General features: G+C 50.0%; 1 protein-coding gene across 1 annotated transcript in view; it reads right to left on the reverse strand.

The window, feature by feature from the left end:
- The window catches only part of GALNT17 (polypeptide N-acetylgalactosaminyltransferase 17), a 225,474-nt gene that overhangs the window by 136,921 nt on the left and 75,856 nt on the right, over positions 1-12,697 (reverse strand). Inside the window, exons 3-4 of the mRNA XM_082493169.1 lie at positions 10,662-10,828; positions 1,260-1,434 (exon numbers count right to left, since the gene is read on the reverse strand). Coding sequence (XP_082349295.1) covers positions 1,260-1,434; positions 10,662-10,828 — 342 coding nt within the window. The remainder of the gene's footprint in view (positions 1-1,259; positions 1,435-10,661; positions 10,829-12,697) is intronic.

A 12,697-nucleotide genomic window follows, 5' to 3' on the forward strand; every position in this document is an offset into this window, starting at 1 on the left:
AAGAGGGGAGATTGAGATGAGATATTAGGAAGAAATTCTCTCCTGTGCAGGCGGTGAGGCCCTGGCCCAGGTTGCCCCGAGAAGCCGTGGCTGCCCCATCCCTGGAGATGTTCAAGGCCGGGTTGGACGGGGCTTGGAGCAACCTGGGCTGGGGGGAGGTGTCCCTGCCCAGGACTCGGGGGGTGGGACGAGATGATCTTCAAGGTCCCTTCCAACCCAAACCATTCTATGAGTCTATGATTTCAGTTGGCTCTCTACCAACACAAAGAGTAACTGGCGCTCTTGGTGCCTCCAGCGACAGCAGCGGGTACGTAACACCAGCGTGAGTCAAGCCCAGGCGGCAGAGAAGCTCACTCTCTATCCCTAGAAAAGATGCTTCAAGAGCTCAGTAAATGGGAGCTTCCTCTGTATATCAATAAAATCAGGTGTGAGGACTTAATGACTCGAAGAGAGGAATGTTTAGTCGGGGATACAGATAGCAACGTATGAAATGGCTCCTAAATACACCCTTCAGTTCTGATGCCGTTACAAAGAATTCAGTAACTGCGCAGAATTCTCCGTTCACAGCTGCTAAGGCATTTTTCTTGTGGATGTTACTCTGTTCAAATTAGACGCAAGTTAGCGTCTTCTGCCTCCGCTTTTCTACATACGGACCATTTACTTGTTACACTTGGTTAGGAAGAAAAAAAAGAAGAAGAAAAAAAATCACTCTCAAACTCTTCTCATGATCTAGACTCAAGCTTAAGCCACTAGAACCCAAACGTTTTGAATCTCTGGAAAAAAAAAAAAAAAAAATCCTTATGAAACACTTTTCACTGCTTCTGTACTTGCGCGCTTACTCCTAGCTGCAGAAGAAACACGTCAATCTAACTCATCTAAGCCTTCCCCAGTGGGATCCAGCTGCAAAGGGCAAGGAAGCAGGAAACACTTTCCCTTTCAATCCCTTGCTGCCTGGGCTTTTTTCTGAAAACGTAGGGAAATTACTTAGGGCTAAGGGAATGGGAAATCAACCTGAAAAATATAAACGGGGGGTGAGGGGATAGCAAACGATTACAGAAAAGAAGGGCAAGGACAGATTTCCCTTGTATCCTCCCATCGTATCTCATCAGAGGCTGTTCAGTCCAGGAGGAAGACAGGATTAATAAACCGGTTGTCTCGTTCGCAAACACATCCTTACAAAACGATGGACTGTCCCTTGTTCAATGCATCACACACACACACACACACACATTCCAACTGAGACCCAGCTGAGCACCTACCAGCCGGCAGTGAACTCCACATGGGCATCAAAGAACCCGGTGATCTGGCCGGTGGCAGCTTTCCAGCCTTCAATACGAGCTCGGATAAGGCCCTCCCTCTTCTGGTTGCGCACCACCTTCACGAGCCCTGGGTATCGTTTATTGACGTATTCTTCCAGCGGCGCCTTCAGTTCCTCTAGAAAAGAAGTAGGGAGAAGCCATTGAAAAGGTGCAACAGTTTCCACCTAAAATTAACCCACTTTGTTGATGGATACAATCGTAACTTACAGGAGCCACGTATCTCTGGAAGACCTCTGGGAGGAATATAATCGTTTTGGGTCAATCAATGCTGATTAGCAAAAGACGACCTAACGGCGTACTGACCACAACCCTTACAAAAGACATTCAAGGTTGCCAAAAACATTGATGTTGGACAACTCAGGAGCCCAAATGCCATCTTCAGAGGCAACGGGCAGCAAGAAGTCAGCTAGATGGCCTTGCAATCCCCGGGTATCACACCTCCGAGAGACATGAACGGAAAGAAGTCAGCCGTGGATACCAAACACTAGTGGCTCTGAATTTCTGATGGCGATTTTAGCTGAATGCATTGCTCGAAATGCTGCAAAACCCATGTGAAGTAACTTAAACTACATCAAACCGTGTATGAGGTTCACTATCCTTTTTATTCAGCTTCACTACTACAGTCCTGGCACTTTGCTGTATGTTTTCCAAGCTTCGCCACCAGAAACGTTAAAATTCCCCCTGCTTTTATGAGAGGATGAAAGAGATTTTTGGCTTCATTCAGAAGATGCTCATACCACGTATCTTCCGTTCATTGGAAACTGCAGATCATTTAATTACGTTGTCTAAGCCCGTAGACGTGGTACAGCTGAGAACATAATGGATCTGTCAGCCTGCAGTCACTGCCAGCATTACATTTTTTGACAGTCACGGGCATTGAGGATAAAAGACACACAGGACTTCGAACGCGGAAGCATACGGGAGGTTACAATAAGGAGTAAGTATTCGTACGTTTTTTGGTTTGTTTTTTTTTTTTTTTCAAAAATTTGGAAAAGTGCTCGTGCCAGAAACCTTGCTCCTTTCACTTCTTGGTGCATCAGTTAAATGCACAAAGATCTTCTGATGAGAAGGACTCTGTAAAAGCTCAGCAATACCGCTGTGCCCCAACACGGACTGTTAATGCCACAAAAGCAGCTCCTGAGGATGTCTTTTATCCCTGCTCCAGGACAGAAGAAAATTAAAATATGGTCTGTGAAGCCAAATTATAGTCTACTACCCCTTCACACATACTCTCTCTCCAGGAAGAAAAAAAAAAAAAGAAAAAAAAAAATCACCATTAATATAATCCACATGGTAAAATACTTAAGACATATGAGCACACATGGGCTCCTACACGAAGGAAACACGGCAGTGGAGAGCAGGAGTAAACAGCAAGTCCCATCTGTGGGTCTTAGCCCGAGAAATCAAAGGAAAAGGGATTATCTGTTCCCTTCCCTTCCACGCCTTCTTCCAGGCACGTAAAACGCGCTTTCTTCAGACTGCCTTTCTGGGATGGTTCCCCTCATACATCAATTTCCCAAAAGTCTCATTTCTTTTTTATGCTGAAGTGGGAATAAGAAGAATAAAGCAAATGAGCCCCTTCCTCAATTCAAAGCATCTGCAGCACATACATACATAACTCAGCAACTTCCATTTCATGCTGAGCCACTCAGAGAAAAACCAATATTTTATGGAGACAACAACTCTCCCGAATGGTTTTAAGGAGACAGAGACACAGATTTTTTTTTTTTTTTTTTAACAGACCAAACTCCACAAGCACAGCACTGACACCCCACGTGTTTTTGTCAGAAGGTGAAGTCACTAACGCTGCAGACCACTGCATTACAGGCTGGGCTGAACGATTAAAACAACTTTCAAATTGGGAGTTTTAATCTCAGCTGAAGGAAAACAAGAAAAATCTTCATGGGAATTGTTTGAGCAGCTCAAAGGAGAATATAACTGTAGTGAAACAGGAAAGAATTGTAATGTCGTGTCTCAAAGGCAGCGAAGGGTGAAGCCTGAGAGATTCCTATGCCCGCCATGCTGTGTAACAGGCAGCTCGTCAGAAACTCCCCGGGGAGCCACAGCCGCGTCCTCCTCCTTTCTGAAAGGACGCTGGATGCCAGTAGGTGAAGAACTGACCTGCTGAGAGCAGGAAGGCCAATACAGCACAGCCGTGCACTTGCGAAATGGTGCGAGGTGCCCACGGAGAGCCAGTGAAGAAGATGCTTACGATTAGCATCGTTCTAACCCACCACCCCATTCGTTAGCAGAGGCCAGAGTGCCCCTCTCCTGCCCGCAATGCATGCTGCGAGCATCCCCGACAGGCTGCTACCCAAGCGGAGAAACACTCAAGAGAGTCGAAACCATTAAGCAGACGTGGAAAACGTGGTTCCAGACCTTCCCTCTGCTAAGGGCTCCCTGTACAACCTTGCCCAGACCTCCAGCTTCGCTCCCTGCCTTCCCTTCCTGGCTCAGCCCACAGCACACACCTTTTGGGCGAGAATTCCCTCTTCTTACGTGCCTGTGGAAGCCCTAACAGAGAGGACGACTGCACATCTGTGCTGGCCTCGGCCAGCCTCTCGCCCTTCTGAGCTGGTTTGCAGCTCTGCGGGAGGAGGGCACACTGCACAGCGGCTGCTGAGCACTTTTTCGGTACGAGGAGAGACATAGTTGGCGCTCAACCGGGCGTCCAGCCAGCAGGCACAGGGATGGGGTGGGCTTCGTATTTCATTTCTCGGCTCATCCAGAAATGCAGGTGTGGAAAATGCACTGTTAGGTAACGAAAGTGAAATGCCGGTGTTCAGGAATGCCCTGCAAAACTCCCGTTCAAGTTTTACATCAGCCTTGGCCCAGGTCTCCCCTGGCCAATGAGCGGGACTGTGCCAAAAAGCACCAGTGGAAACCCCAGCGCCGGCACAGGCGCACTGGCACAGCTCCCCCCGTCCCATGGACGCTGATCCGCCGGGACCAGACGTGCTCGGCTCCCTCCACGTGAACTCCAGCGGGCTGGAAATCGTAACTCACTCGCGAATCTAATCTTAATCCAGGTCGTTTGGAGTCATTCCCAATTTTACCCGGCGCTTTCCTTCACTCAGCAGTCGCTTCATCGAGTGCCGTTAGCGTAAGAGGAAAACAACCCGCGGCGGCTCTGACGCGCGTTGTCGGAACGCGTGGCTCCGGGCTGGGCACGCGGAGAGCTGTTGCATTAAGGTCAGTAGCAGCAAAGCTTTTAGGCTGTCATATTAACTTAAGAGATGTTTCGTCCCCAACTGTTGTGGCTTTACAGCGCGTCCCAGAGCTGCAATAGGAAGGTCGGGAGGTCTGAAGTAGAACGCCAGGAATTAAATGACTTGCACTAATGGACGACAGCAGATACCCTCGCGTAAGGGAGGCAGTTTTCGCACAAACTGGCAACCCGGCCTTTGGATCTGCCATTTTCAGGGCTTCACGCAAACTACAGCAGGGGAGAAAGCACCTCACAGCTTCGGTCTAAACTTGCTGCCGTTCTCCTCCCCTCCGCCTCGCGCAGGGTCACAGCGGTGCTTTCGCCCCTTCAGCTCATTGCCGAAAATGAGAACATCCACTAGACGCTCAGCCGACGATAATTTTAGCGTGATAATCTTCCCAGTGTTCATAACCTGAAACTCTGGATGCAAAGAAAGGACAAGGAAAGTCAGGAGCCCAGAAGGGAGCAGAGCAGTGGCTCCCCAGCTCACCTTCATCCTTCCTAATCCAAGGACCCCATATTTAGGCCACGCACTCAGGCGGTATCTGAGCGGGTGGAGCGGCATGAGCTACACAACCAGTAATTTGATTCAAACTAAGCACTGCGATGGAATCCAGAGACTCCTTTCTCTTCTGTATCCCATGGCACTCTTCACCCGCCGCTCACGCATCCCTTGGGGAAACCTACGCTGGACCATCCTTCAGAGCACACCCACATCACTCCTAAGTCCTGTTTATTCAGGATGCAATCAATATTTGTACACGGAGGTATCTGTGAATGTTTGGTCTTTGCCATTGCACGAGCTGCTTCCAGGGAAGATTTGCAGCGAGAAATTCTACTGAAAACGCCGGCAGGTTCGATTTCAATCCTGCCTTTTGCTCTCCATCTGTCCGTATTGATCTTCACTGAAGGGCAAGTCCAAGGAACTAGAATGCAATAGACCTGTTGCTCCATTAAAAAACCCATCTGCCAGCTGCAATGACTTATGTTACCTATTGCAAAGTATTTTCTCACCTACGTGAGCTTTCTGGGAAATAGGCCGGCCAGAGAAATCGAATCACCTGATGCCACTGATGGTAACCACGGCACGGACATCAGCCCACAAGCAACCGCAGGGACATCTGCTGCTCAGCGCTCCACACCATAAACCCTGCCCAAATCTCCCCAAACCCTGCCCAAGTCTCCCCAGATCCTGTTGAAGTCCCCAGAACTAAAGGTAGGAACCGCCTATCACCACACAAAGAAAGAAGCAAAGACCAACGGCGCCAGAGGAGCTCAAGGAACCACCAACAGCAGAAAATGTCTCACACAAGAATGCCCAGGTGGTCCTAGGGAGCAGACCGCACCTCCTCTACACCCCTAAAGAAAACATAGTTGTGTTTGCCGGGCTGAGCTGGGTGGGGAAAGTCTACAGAGCCCAAGCCTGTTATCAGAAGCCCTGAAGGCTGAAGGACACAGGAGTCGGGGCTGGGAGCGCTCCGGTGCCATGGGACACACCAGCCCTCCCTTGTCCCACGCTCTCGCCTGCCCGAAACCCCGAAACCGTCGCGGGTTGGATTTCTGCAGCCTGAACTCACAAAGGAAACTCCTTCAACAGGCAGTAAATGAATCCGAGCGTTTTTGCAGCGAGACATGGAGCCCGGCGAGGCCCTGAAGCTTTTCGCCTGCAAATATTGAAGAGGAAACTGCGAAAAGGGGGAGCAGGTGCACCAATCCGTTCTCAGGCGGGGCTACAGGCAAAGCGGGTCCCACTGGGCGCACTGGGCTGCGGGCCACTGGTTCAGTTGGTTCAGCAAAAGCCCAAGAGAGACAAACGAAGCCGGTTTGGCGCTCTCCTCCACACCTCCGCGGGGCCCGACGGCCTCGGACCTCACCGCCAGTGGGACAGCACCAGGTCAGCTGCAATCAAGCAACCCATCTTTAGTTTGAGCAATGGGAATAATTCGGCACTTGGGCTGGACCAGCGCCTTAGGGAGAGCTGAGGTATGACTCAGCTTCTTGCAATCCTGTGAAAACCTTCCTCTAAACACAAACACACCCAACGCGAGCCAGGCGGCTCCCGGGAGAGCGCGCTCCGACCGCTGTCGCTGCTGTTGAAACGAGCTGCGAAACAAGAAAGCGACACATCAAATCGCAGCTAATGTGTTCCACCGAGGTAAATTACAGCCCGTAGCATGTCTCCCCGAGCGCAGCCAGCTCCTTTAAGGAAGTCTTTCATCCAAAGGTTTTCTTTCATACCTAGAGGTTTGCCTTTCAAAGAGATATTATCCCAGATTAAATCCACTAAAAGACAGACAGGAGGAAAAAAAAAAAAAAAAAAAAAAAAGCAGGTGATGATTAAGCAACAGACTCCGTAGACAAAGTGTGCAGCTGCAAGATAACGCACCATCTCAGGGGCACATTGCTGCATCCCTCCAACAACCCAGGAAACACGTTATCACTCAGAAACACAACCTGTGCACTCGCTTTGCGATTACACCCCTGCAACAAGCACAAACAAAAGCAGTCTCCAAAAAAGTCTTTACAAAGTATAACGCGCAGCTCAAGGGAGAAAGGGGTTCAAACTACGACTCCCCCGAGCTTTTCCCTTCAAGAAGGGATTTTTTTTTTTTTCCCCCCCCATTACAATACATCGGTAACTGTTATCTATTTACAGCTCAGATAGGAGGAATCCGACTGATGGTGTTTATTAACTTTTCATCTCTCGTTGCTCACTTTTCTGTTGTGCAGTGTTGCTGTACAGACGGCGTCACAACAAAGCTACACGCGAGAAGCGTCTAATGAGTCTTCGGAAGCAGTTTGTTCCAGCCTGAAAACTACAAAACGCTGAAAGGTTTTGACGGGGTCTGTGTAACCAGTCAGCGGTCGGCCCGAAAGGCAGTCCCAGCCGCCGCGCGCAGGGGATGCGGTTCCTACCTCTGTCCCCGGGACTCATTTTCAAACTTGAAGTTGACTTGGAAGTCCCTGGGGGTCTTTTAATATTTGGTTTGGGAACCTGCTTTGTTCTTCAGTTCCCCAGGCAAGCTGTCTTTCCTCTTCGCATCTGTGTAAAGCGCTCCCTGGCAGAACGGAGACGCAAACACCCCAGCGTGCAGCCCCCAGCCACGGACTCTCACCAGCCTTCAGCAGCTTTCCCAGAAGCTGCTTGTGGTGACCCACCAGGATACAACACAGCTGCTGGTTTTGAGCCACTACTCTCCAGAGGTCAACCTTCTGCCAGGGGTATAAAACTGAGCCCCCAAAGGCTTTGCCTGGGCTGCAGGGCCAAGCCAGGCACCGGGGAAACTGTCCCTCAGACACAGCCGGCTGCTCACCGGGGCTGAAGTAATTCCTTCTCTTCTTCAATCACAGCCACCAAAGTTGCACCCACGCAACCCCATCCTCCGCACGACACCAGCGCTTCATCCCCCAGGATCCACCTCTTAATCTGAGCGTCACGAGAAACTGTTTTCCTGTAATTGTTTTCCTGTAGAAGCCAAATCTATATATTACAACTTTGTTTGTAATATCCAAAGCATCGACTATATGATGTTGCTATTGCTGCTCACAATTATTTCCCACTATAACTGGGAACTATATGACAACGTTATTGCCATTAATAATTCTTTGCTGTCATTGAAGCTCCTTGACGATGCACGGAGTGAACGCACGGGTCCCAGAGATACATTCTGGTTTGTATCATTTCTTTTACATGAGAAAACAAGATTATTACACGCTTGGGAGGAGCTCTCCATAAACATCTGCCAAGTTACCTCATTATCTTCCTTCAAATCCCTCCTTAAAAACCTCATTTGTCACCATGCCTACAAAGACTCGACAGCATAGCACCGACATTACTAACTAACCCTACCAGCTAATTGCATCCCCTCGTCGCCTACACCCTGTACACCTCCATCCAAGGTTTCTGAAGACGGAGCCACCTCGGCGGGCAGCTGTTGTCCAACCCCCAGCACAGCCCCGGCCCATCGCTATGGACCCTGACCGCTCCCGATCCCCACGCAATCAACGGATCCTCTTGGTGGGATGCAGAGCGCACGGCGCCTAGGCGTGCAAGGGGGTTGGGATTTTCCCACCTCCTGCACGTGATGTAGGAATTCGTCCCTCAATTTGGGTCACCCTCCTGGCTCGGTGGGTGCCGTAAAGTGCTCCAACACAACCCGGGCAGCTCGGTCAGCCTGCAAAAACAGGCACGAGGAGGAAAACCCAGAGCTGGAAGTGCTTGAGCATGCTACAAGCTGGGCCACCCATCTTGCTGCCCCGTCACCACCCATCCCCACCACCAGACACCCCCCCACCCCACCCCAGCACCGGCGCAGCCCTCGCAGCCAACTGCCAGGGAAGACAGCGCCTTGCAATCCCGGTGCCGGATAAGGAGATGCCATTCTGCATCCTCGCTGCCAGCTGCAGTCGCAGCTTATTGGGGGGGATTGGGGGTGTGTGTGTGTGGGAGGGGGGGTGATGCTTTTTGAAAGGATTCATTTCACCGTCCTGTGCCTTTCCAGAGTGTCTCCGGAGTTCTTGACTCAATATTAGCCTCGGCGCCGCATACTGAGCGATGGGTGGAGGCTGTTGAGAAACATACTTCTTTGTGCGTGGCAGTGGCTAGAGAAGCTCAATAATTATTGCCAATGAGTTCCCTCTTTTAAAGAGCGTTCTTCTCTTCGCCCCATTGATATGGTAAAATTTGGAGAGGCAGCGTCTCATTTTGGTATTTCGAACCCTCCGAGTACTGGGCAATGCTAAATACTGCAGTGACAGATCACCTGCACTTTCTCTTCGCTAGCCAAGTAGTTCCAGCTCTGAAATCCCATGGTTTCACTGGTGCACACCATCCCAGCTTTTGCACTAGAGCTGCTGTGATTTCCATCAGCTGAGGAGCTGCCCTCCTGTTTCTTTTACTGGTAATTATAATTCATCAGCTTTCTATGGTGCTCATTACTGTGGTATTTGAGTGCCTATTTTTATAGGCTTGAATAGCTTGCTGTATACTATCTCATCTCACTGCAGACAGACGAGCAACCTCTCAGGCTCCCTCTGGAAATGAGCTCTCCGCATCCCGCGCCCTCCCTGATCTTCCCTTCTGATCACAGCATCCACAGCACGTCTCATTTTTTAAAATAATATTAAAAGCGTGCAGTACAAATAAAGAAGGCGGTAATCAAAGTAATCTAACCATTTGCTGTTCTTCGTGAAGATTTTAAACGACCCTAATGACATTATCCAACTGCATATTGGGGGGAAAAAAAAAAAAATCTTGGAAGAATCTGAGTCTGAAAATGCTTCCGCATGAAACCACCTCCTGCAGCTCTGTGTTATCAGAAGCCAGAAGGGAACGTACTGCAACAGTGACTGAGAGCAGGTTGAACCAAACAACACACGTGTGTAACGTGGAAAACCCGCCATCCCCCTCCACACTCTGTCACGGGCTGACTTGAGCGGGTCGGGTGCGTTTGTCTCCTCTTCCTCCTCCTTATTTATCCCTCTCACATCAAAAAGCAGAATATGAGAGGAAGGAGGGTTTCCAAAGGGTCCCAACCATTTCGTAAAGCCTGGGACTTTATTTTACAGATAGGGAAGCTGGGGCACACACAGAGAGAACATCTCGTTTAAGACCACTGCAAGGGACCAAAGCCGGAGTAGCTCCCCAGGCTCCAGGCTCTCGCCCCCAACGCCGTGGTAAATACCGAGAGGTGCATTTCTGTCACAATCAAAGTGGTTTTTACTAGAGACGGGGATACACCTGAAACCAGAACTGCTGGGTGCTACCGTGAAGAGAAAGCTAAGATCGCTCTGCGGTTCCCTTTAGCCTTCTAGCTTCCGGCTACGCTTTCAATCGATAACTATCTCAGATTTTAACGTTGGTTTGACCCTGTTTCTCTTTTGGTACAGAAACCGGAGAAAACTGTTGTGTCAGCCAGCAAACCTGCCACCTCACACCGTGTGCCTCCCAGCAGCGTCACCGCTCCCAAAGAAGCACGAGAACTTTGCAGAGTAGGGTAGATGGTTGGACTCGATGATCCCAAGGGTCTCTTCCAACCTAGGCAATTCTTTGATTCTATGACTCCTCAATGAGATTTTAGAAAATTAACCCCCCTCCCGACATTTTGGAGATCCAAGACCCCAGCGCTGCCGACCTTCATCACTGTTGTCGTCCACGAGGATAATCTCCTTCAGGAGGTGAGCTGGCGTATGGTTAACGGCGCTGTGCACCGACCGCAGGATCACGGAGAGCGCTTCGTTCACGAAGATGAAGATGATGGAGATCTGGGGTAGGTCCTTGCCGTATTTCAGCTCTTTGCACCTGTAGCACGAAGGGCAGAGAGAGAGACGGGGTTAGCAGAGCACACGGCGCAGCGCTTCGAGTCAGGCACGCGCGTAAGACACGGCGCACCATGACGGCTGACATCCCCCAGCTTTGGGAAGCCCCAGATTACAGCTGCCGGTGCGTAATTTCAGCAGCGCTGTGGAGGAAGAGACAGCAGCGACGGAGAGAGCACCACGGGCAGGGCACAAATCCAGAGTTCACTCAGCCGGGGTTGCGCTCGCACGGCTGTGGGCACGGAACAAAGCAGCAGCCTCCGGAAGAGAGAAAACGGCTTTACCACTGCCAGTGAAACTCGACATTCCTATTCTGGTTTAAGATTAATAGGTGCTCAGAAATGAGCTTTGTTCTTAAATGGCACTTGTGAATTTTCTTCCCATTTGCTTTGGAACGAAATGAATACGAAATGACCCTTGGTTAAATAGTCTTAATAAATGTTTTAGCTCTCTTTGCCGATACTTCTGAATACGTTCCTGTCTCTGAAGTACCCCAGCAGAGCACTGCCATGAACTGGTTGGTGTCTTTGGACTACGCAGCCAGGATAGGTTAAAAACAAAAACTCGCCATCATCTCTCTGGGTTTCAGGAGGAATTGCTTAACGTGAGCTGCTCTGGTGGCTGCGCATCTGCTTAGACCCATTTCTGCGCAGCAGAGCAGGACAGAGGGGGAAGGAGCTCCCAGGTCACCCACCAGCCAACTCCATCCCCGGCAAGCAACAGGTTCACGTCACGTTGACCTCAAGAGGAAGGACACACGTGGAGCAGAACCGGGGCAGCTCTCAGTGGAAGGGGTCTCTCCAAGGAGCACACTTTGTTCCCAAAGAGAGACAGATGTTGTTTTAATGCCACGCTTTATCCTAACCAGAACCCTAACCTTAATAAAAGTACTTGCGCAAAGCAAACAGGCAATCTTTAACTACTTCAAACAATTTAATCAAACTCTCCAGTTTTCCCGACAGTAACTACGTGCGAGGGAAGAAGAAATCGAGCCTCCCCGCTCCCTCTCCGCATTCATGACAGATTAGACATGCAACATTAGCAATTCGCAGAATTACAACGAGCGTTTACCAAGTAAATCCTGCCCCGATAAGCAAAGAAAGACCGAACGCACGAACGACATCCCAGCATCGCTTCAAGCTCATTGACTCCCCAACAATGACTCCGTATTTAATTGTACCGGGTGTTCCTTAGGCAACAGCAGGTGTTCTTCAGACTCCAAAATGAGACTTGGGAGACAAAGACTTCCGCAGAAACACAGTTCTTTATGAATCTTCTTTAGTTTAACAACTACGCTGGATAAAAACAAGGTTGCATTTCTTCATTTCACTATTGCCTGCCCCAACACAAGCCAAGCTTGCGACAAAAGGGAACGTACCGAATGCTGAAAAGGATCTTCCGAGGGGAAGATCTCTCTTTAAAATGAATGAACAGTCGTGATGGGGTAAAGCGACAATTGACCCTGAAAACCTGCCACAAAAGTCAACCTAAACCGACTCCGAGATTAAAAACCCGCTTTTGATCTATGTCGATACCTGCTAAGCTGAAGAGAAGGTGGTCACAGGAGCAAGAGCATTTCCTTTTCATCATTGCACACCTCTGGGCAGCCCTCCCCTGGGGCACGCTTCGGGGGGGGGGGGGGGGGGGAGGGGATAAAGAGCTCAGTTTGTGATCAAAGAGGTTTGGAGGAAAATCCAACTCGAGCCCTTTGAGGTTCATCTCCTGCTCATTCGCATTCGCCCTGCGCCACTCTTATCGCCGTTCTCCTTCCCCGATTGCCGAGGACAGGCGAACAAAGGTATGGGGAGAAGGGATAAGTCTGGGGAAGGAGCGGACATGCCAAATACCCGCA

Source organism: Vanellus vanellus (assembly GCF_965231255.1).
Source record: "Vanellus vanellus genome assembly, chromosome: 19".
NCBI classification, from domain to species: domain Eukaryota; kingdom Metazoa; phylum Chordata; class Aves; order Charadriiformes; family Charadriidae; genus Vanellus; species Vanellus vanellus.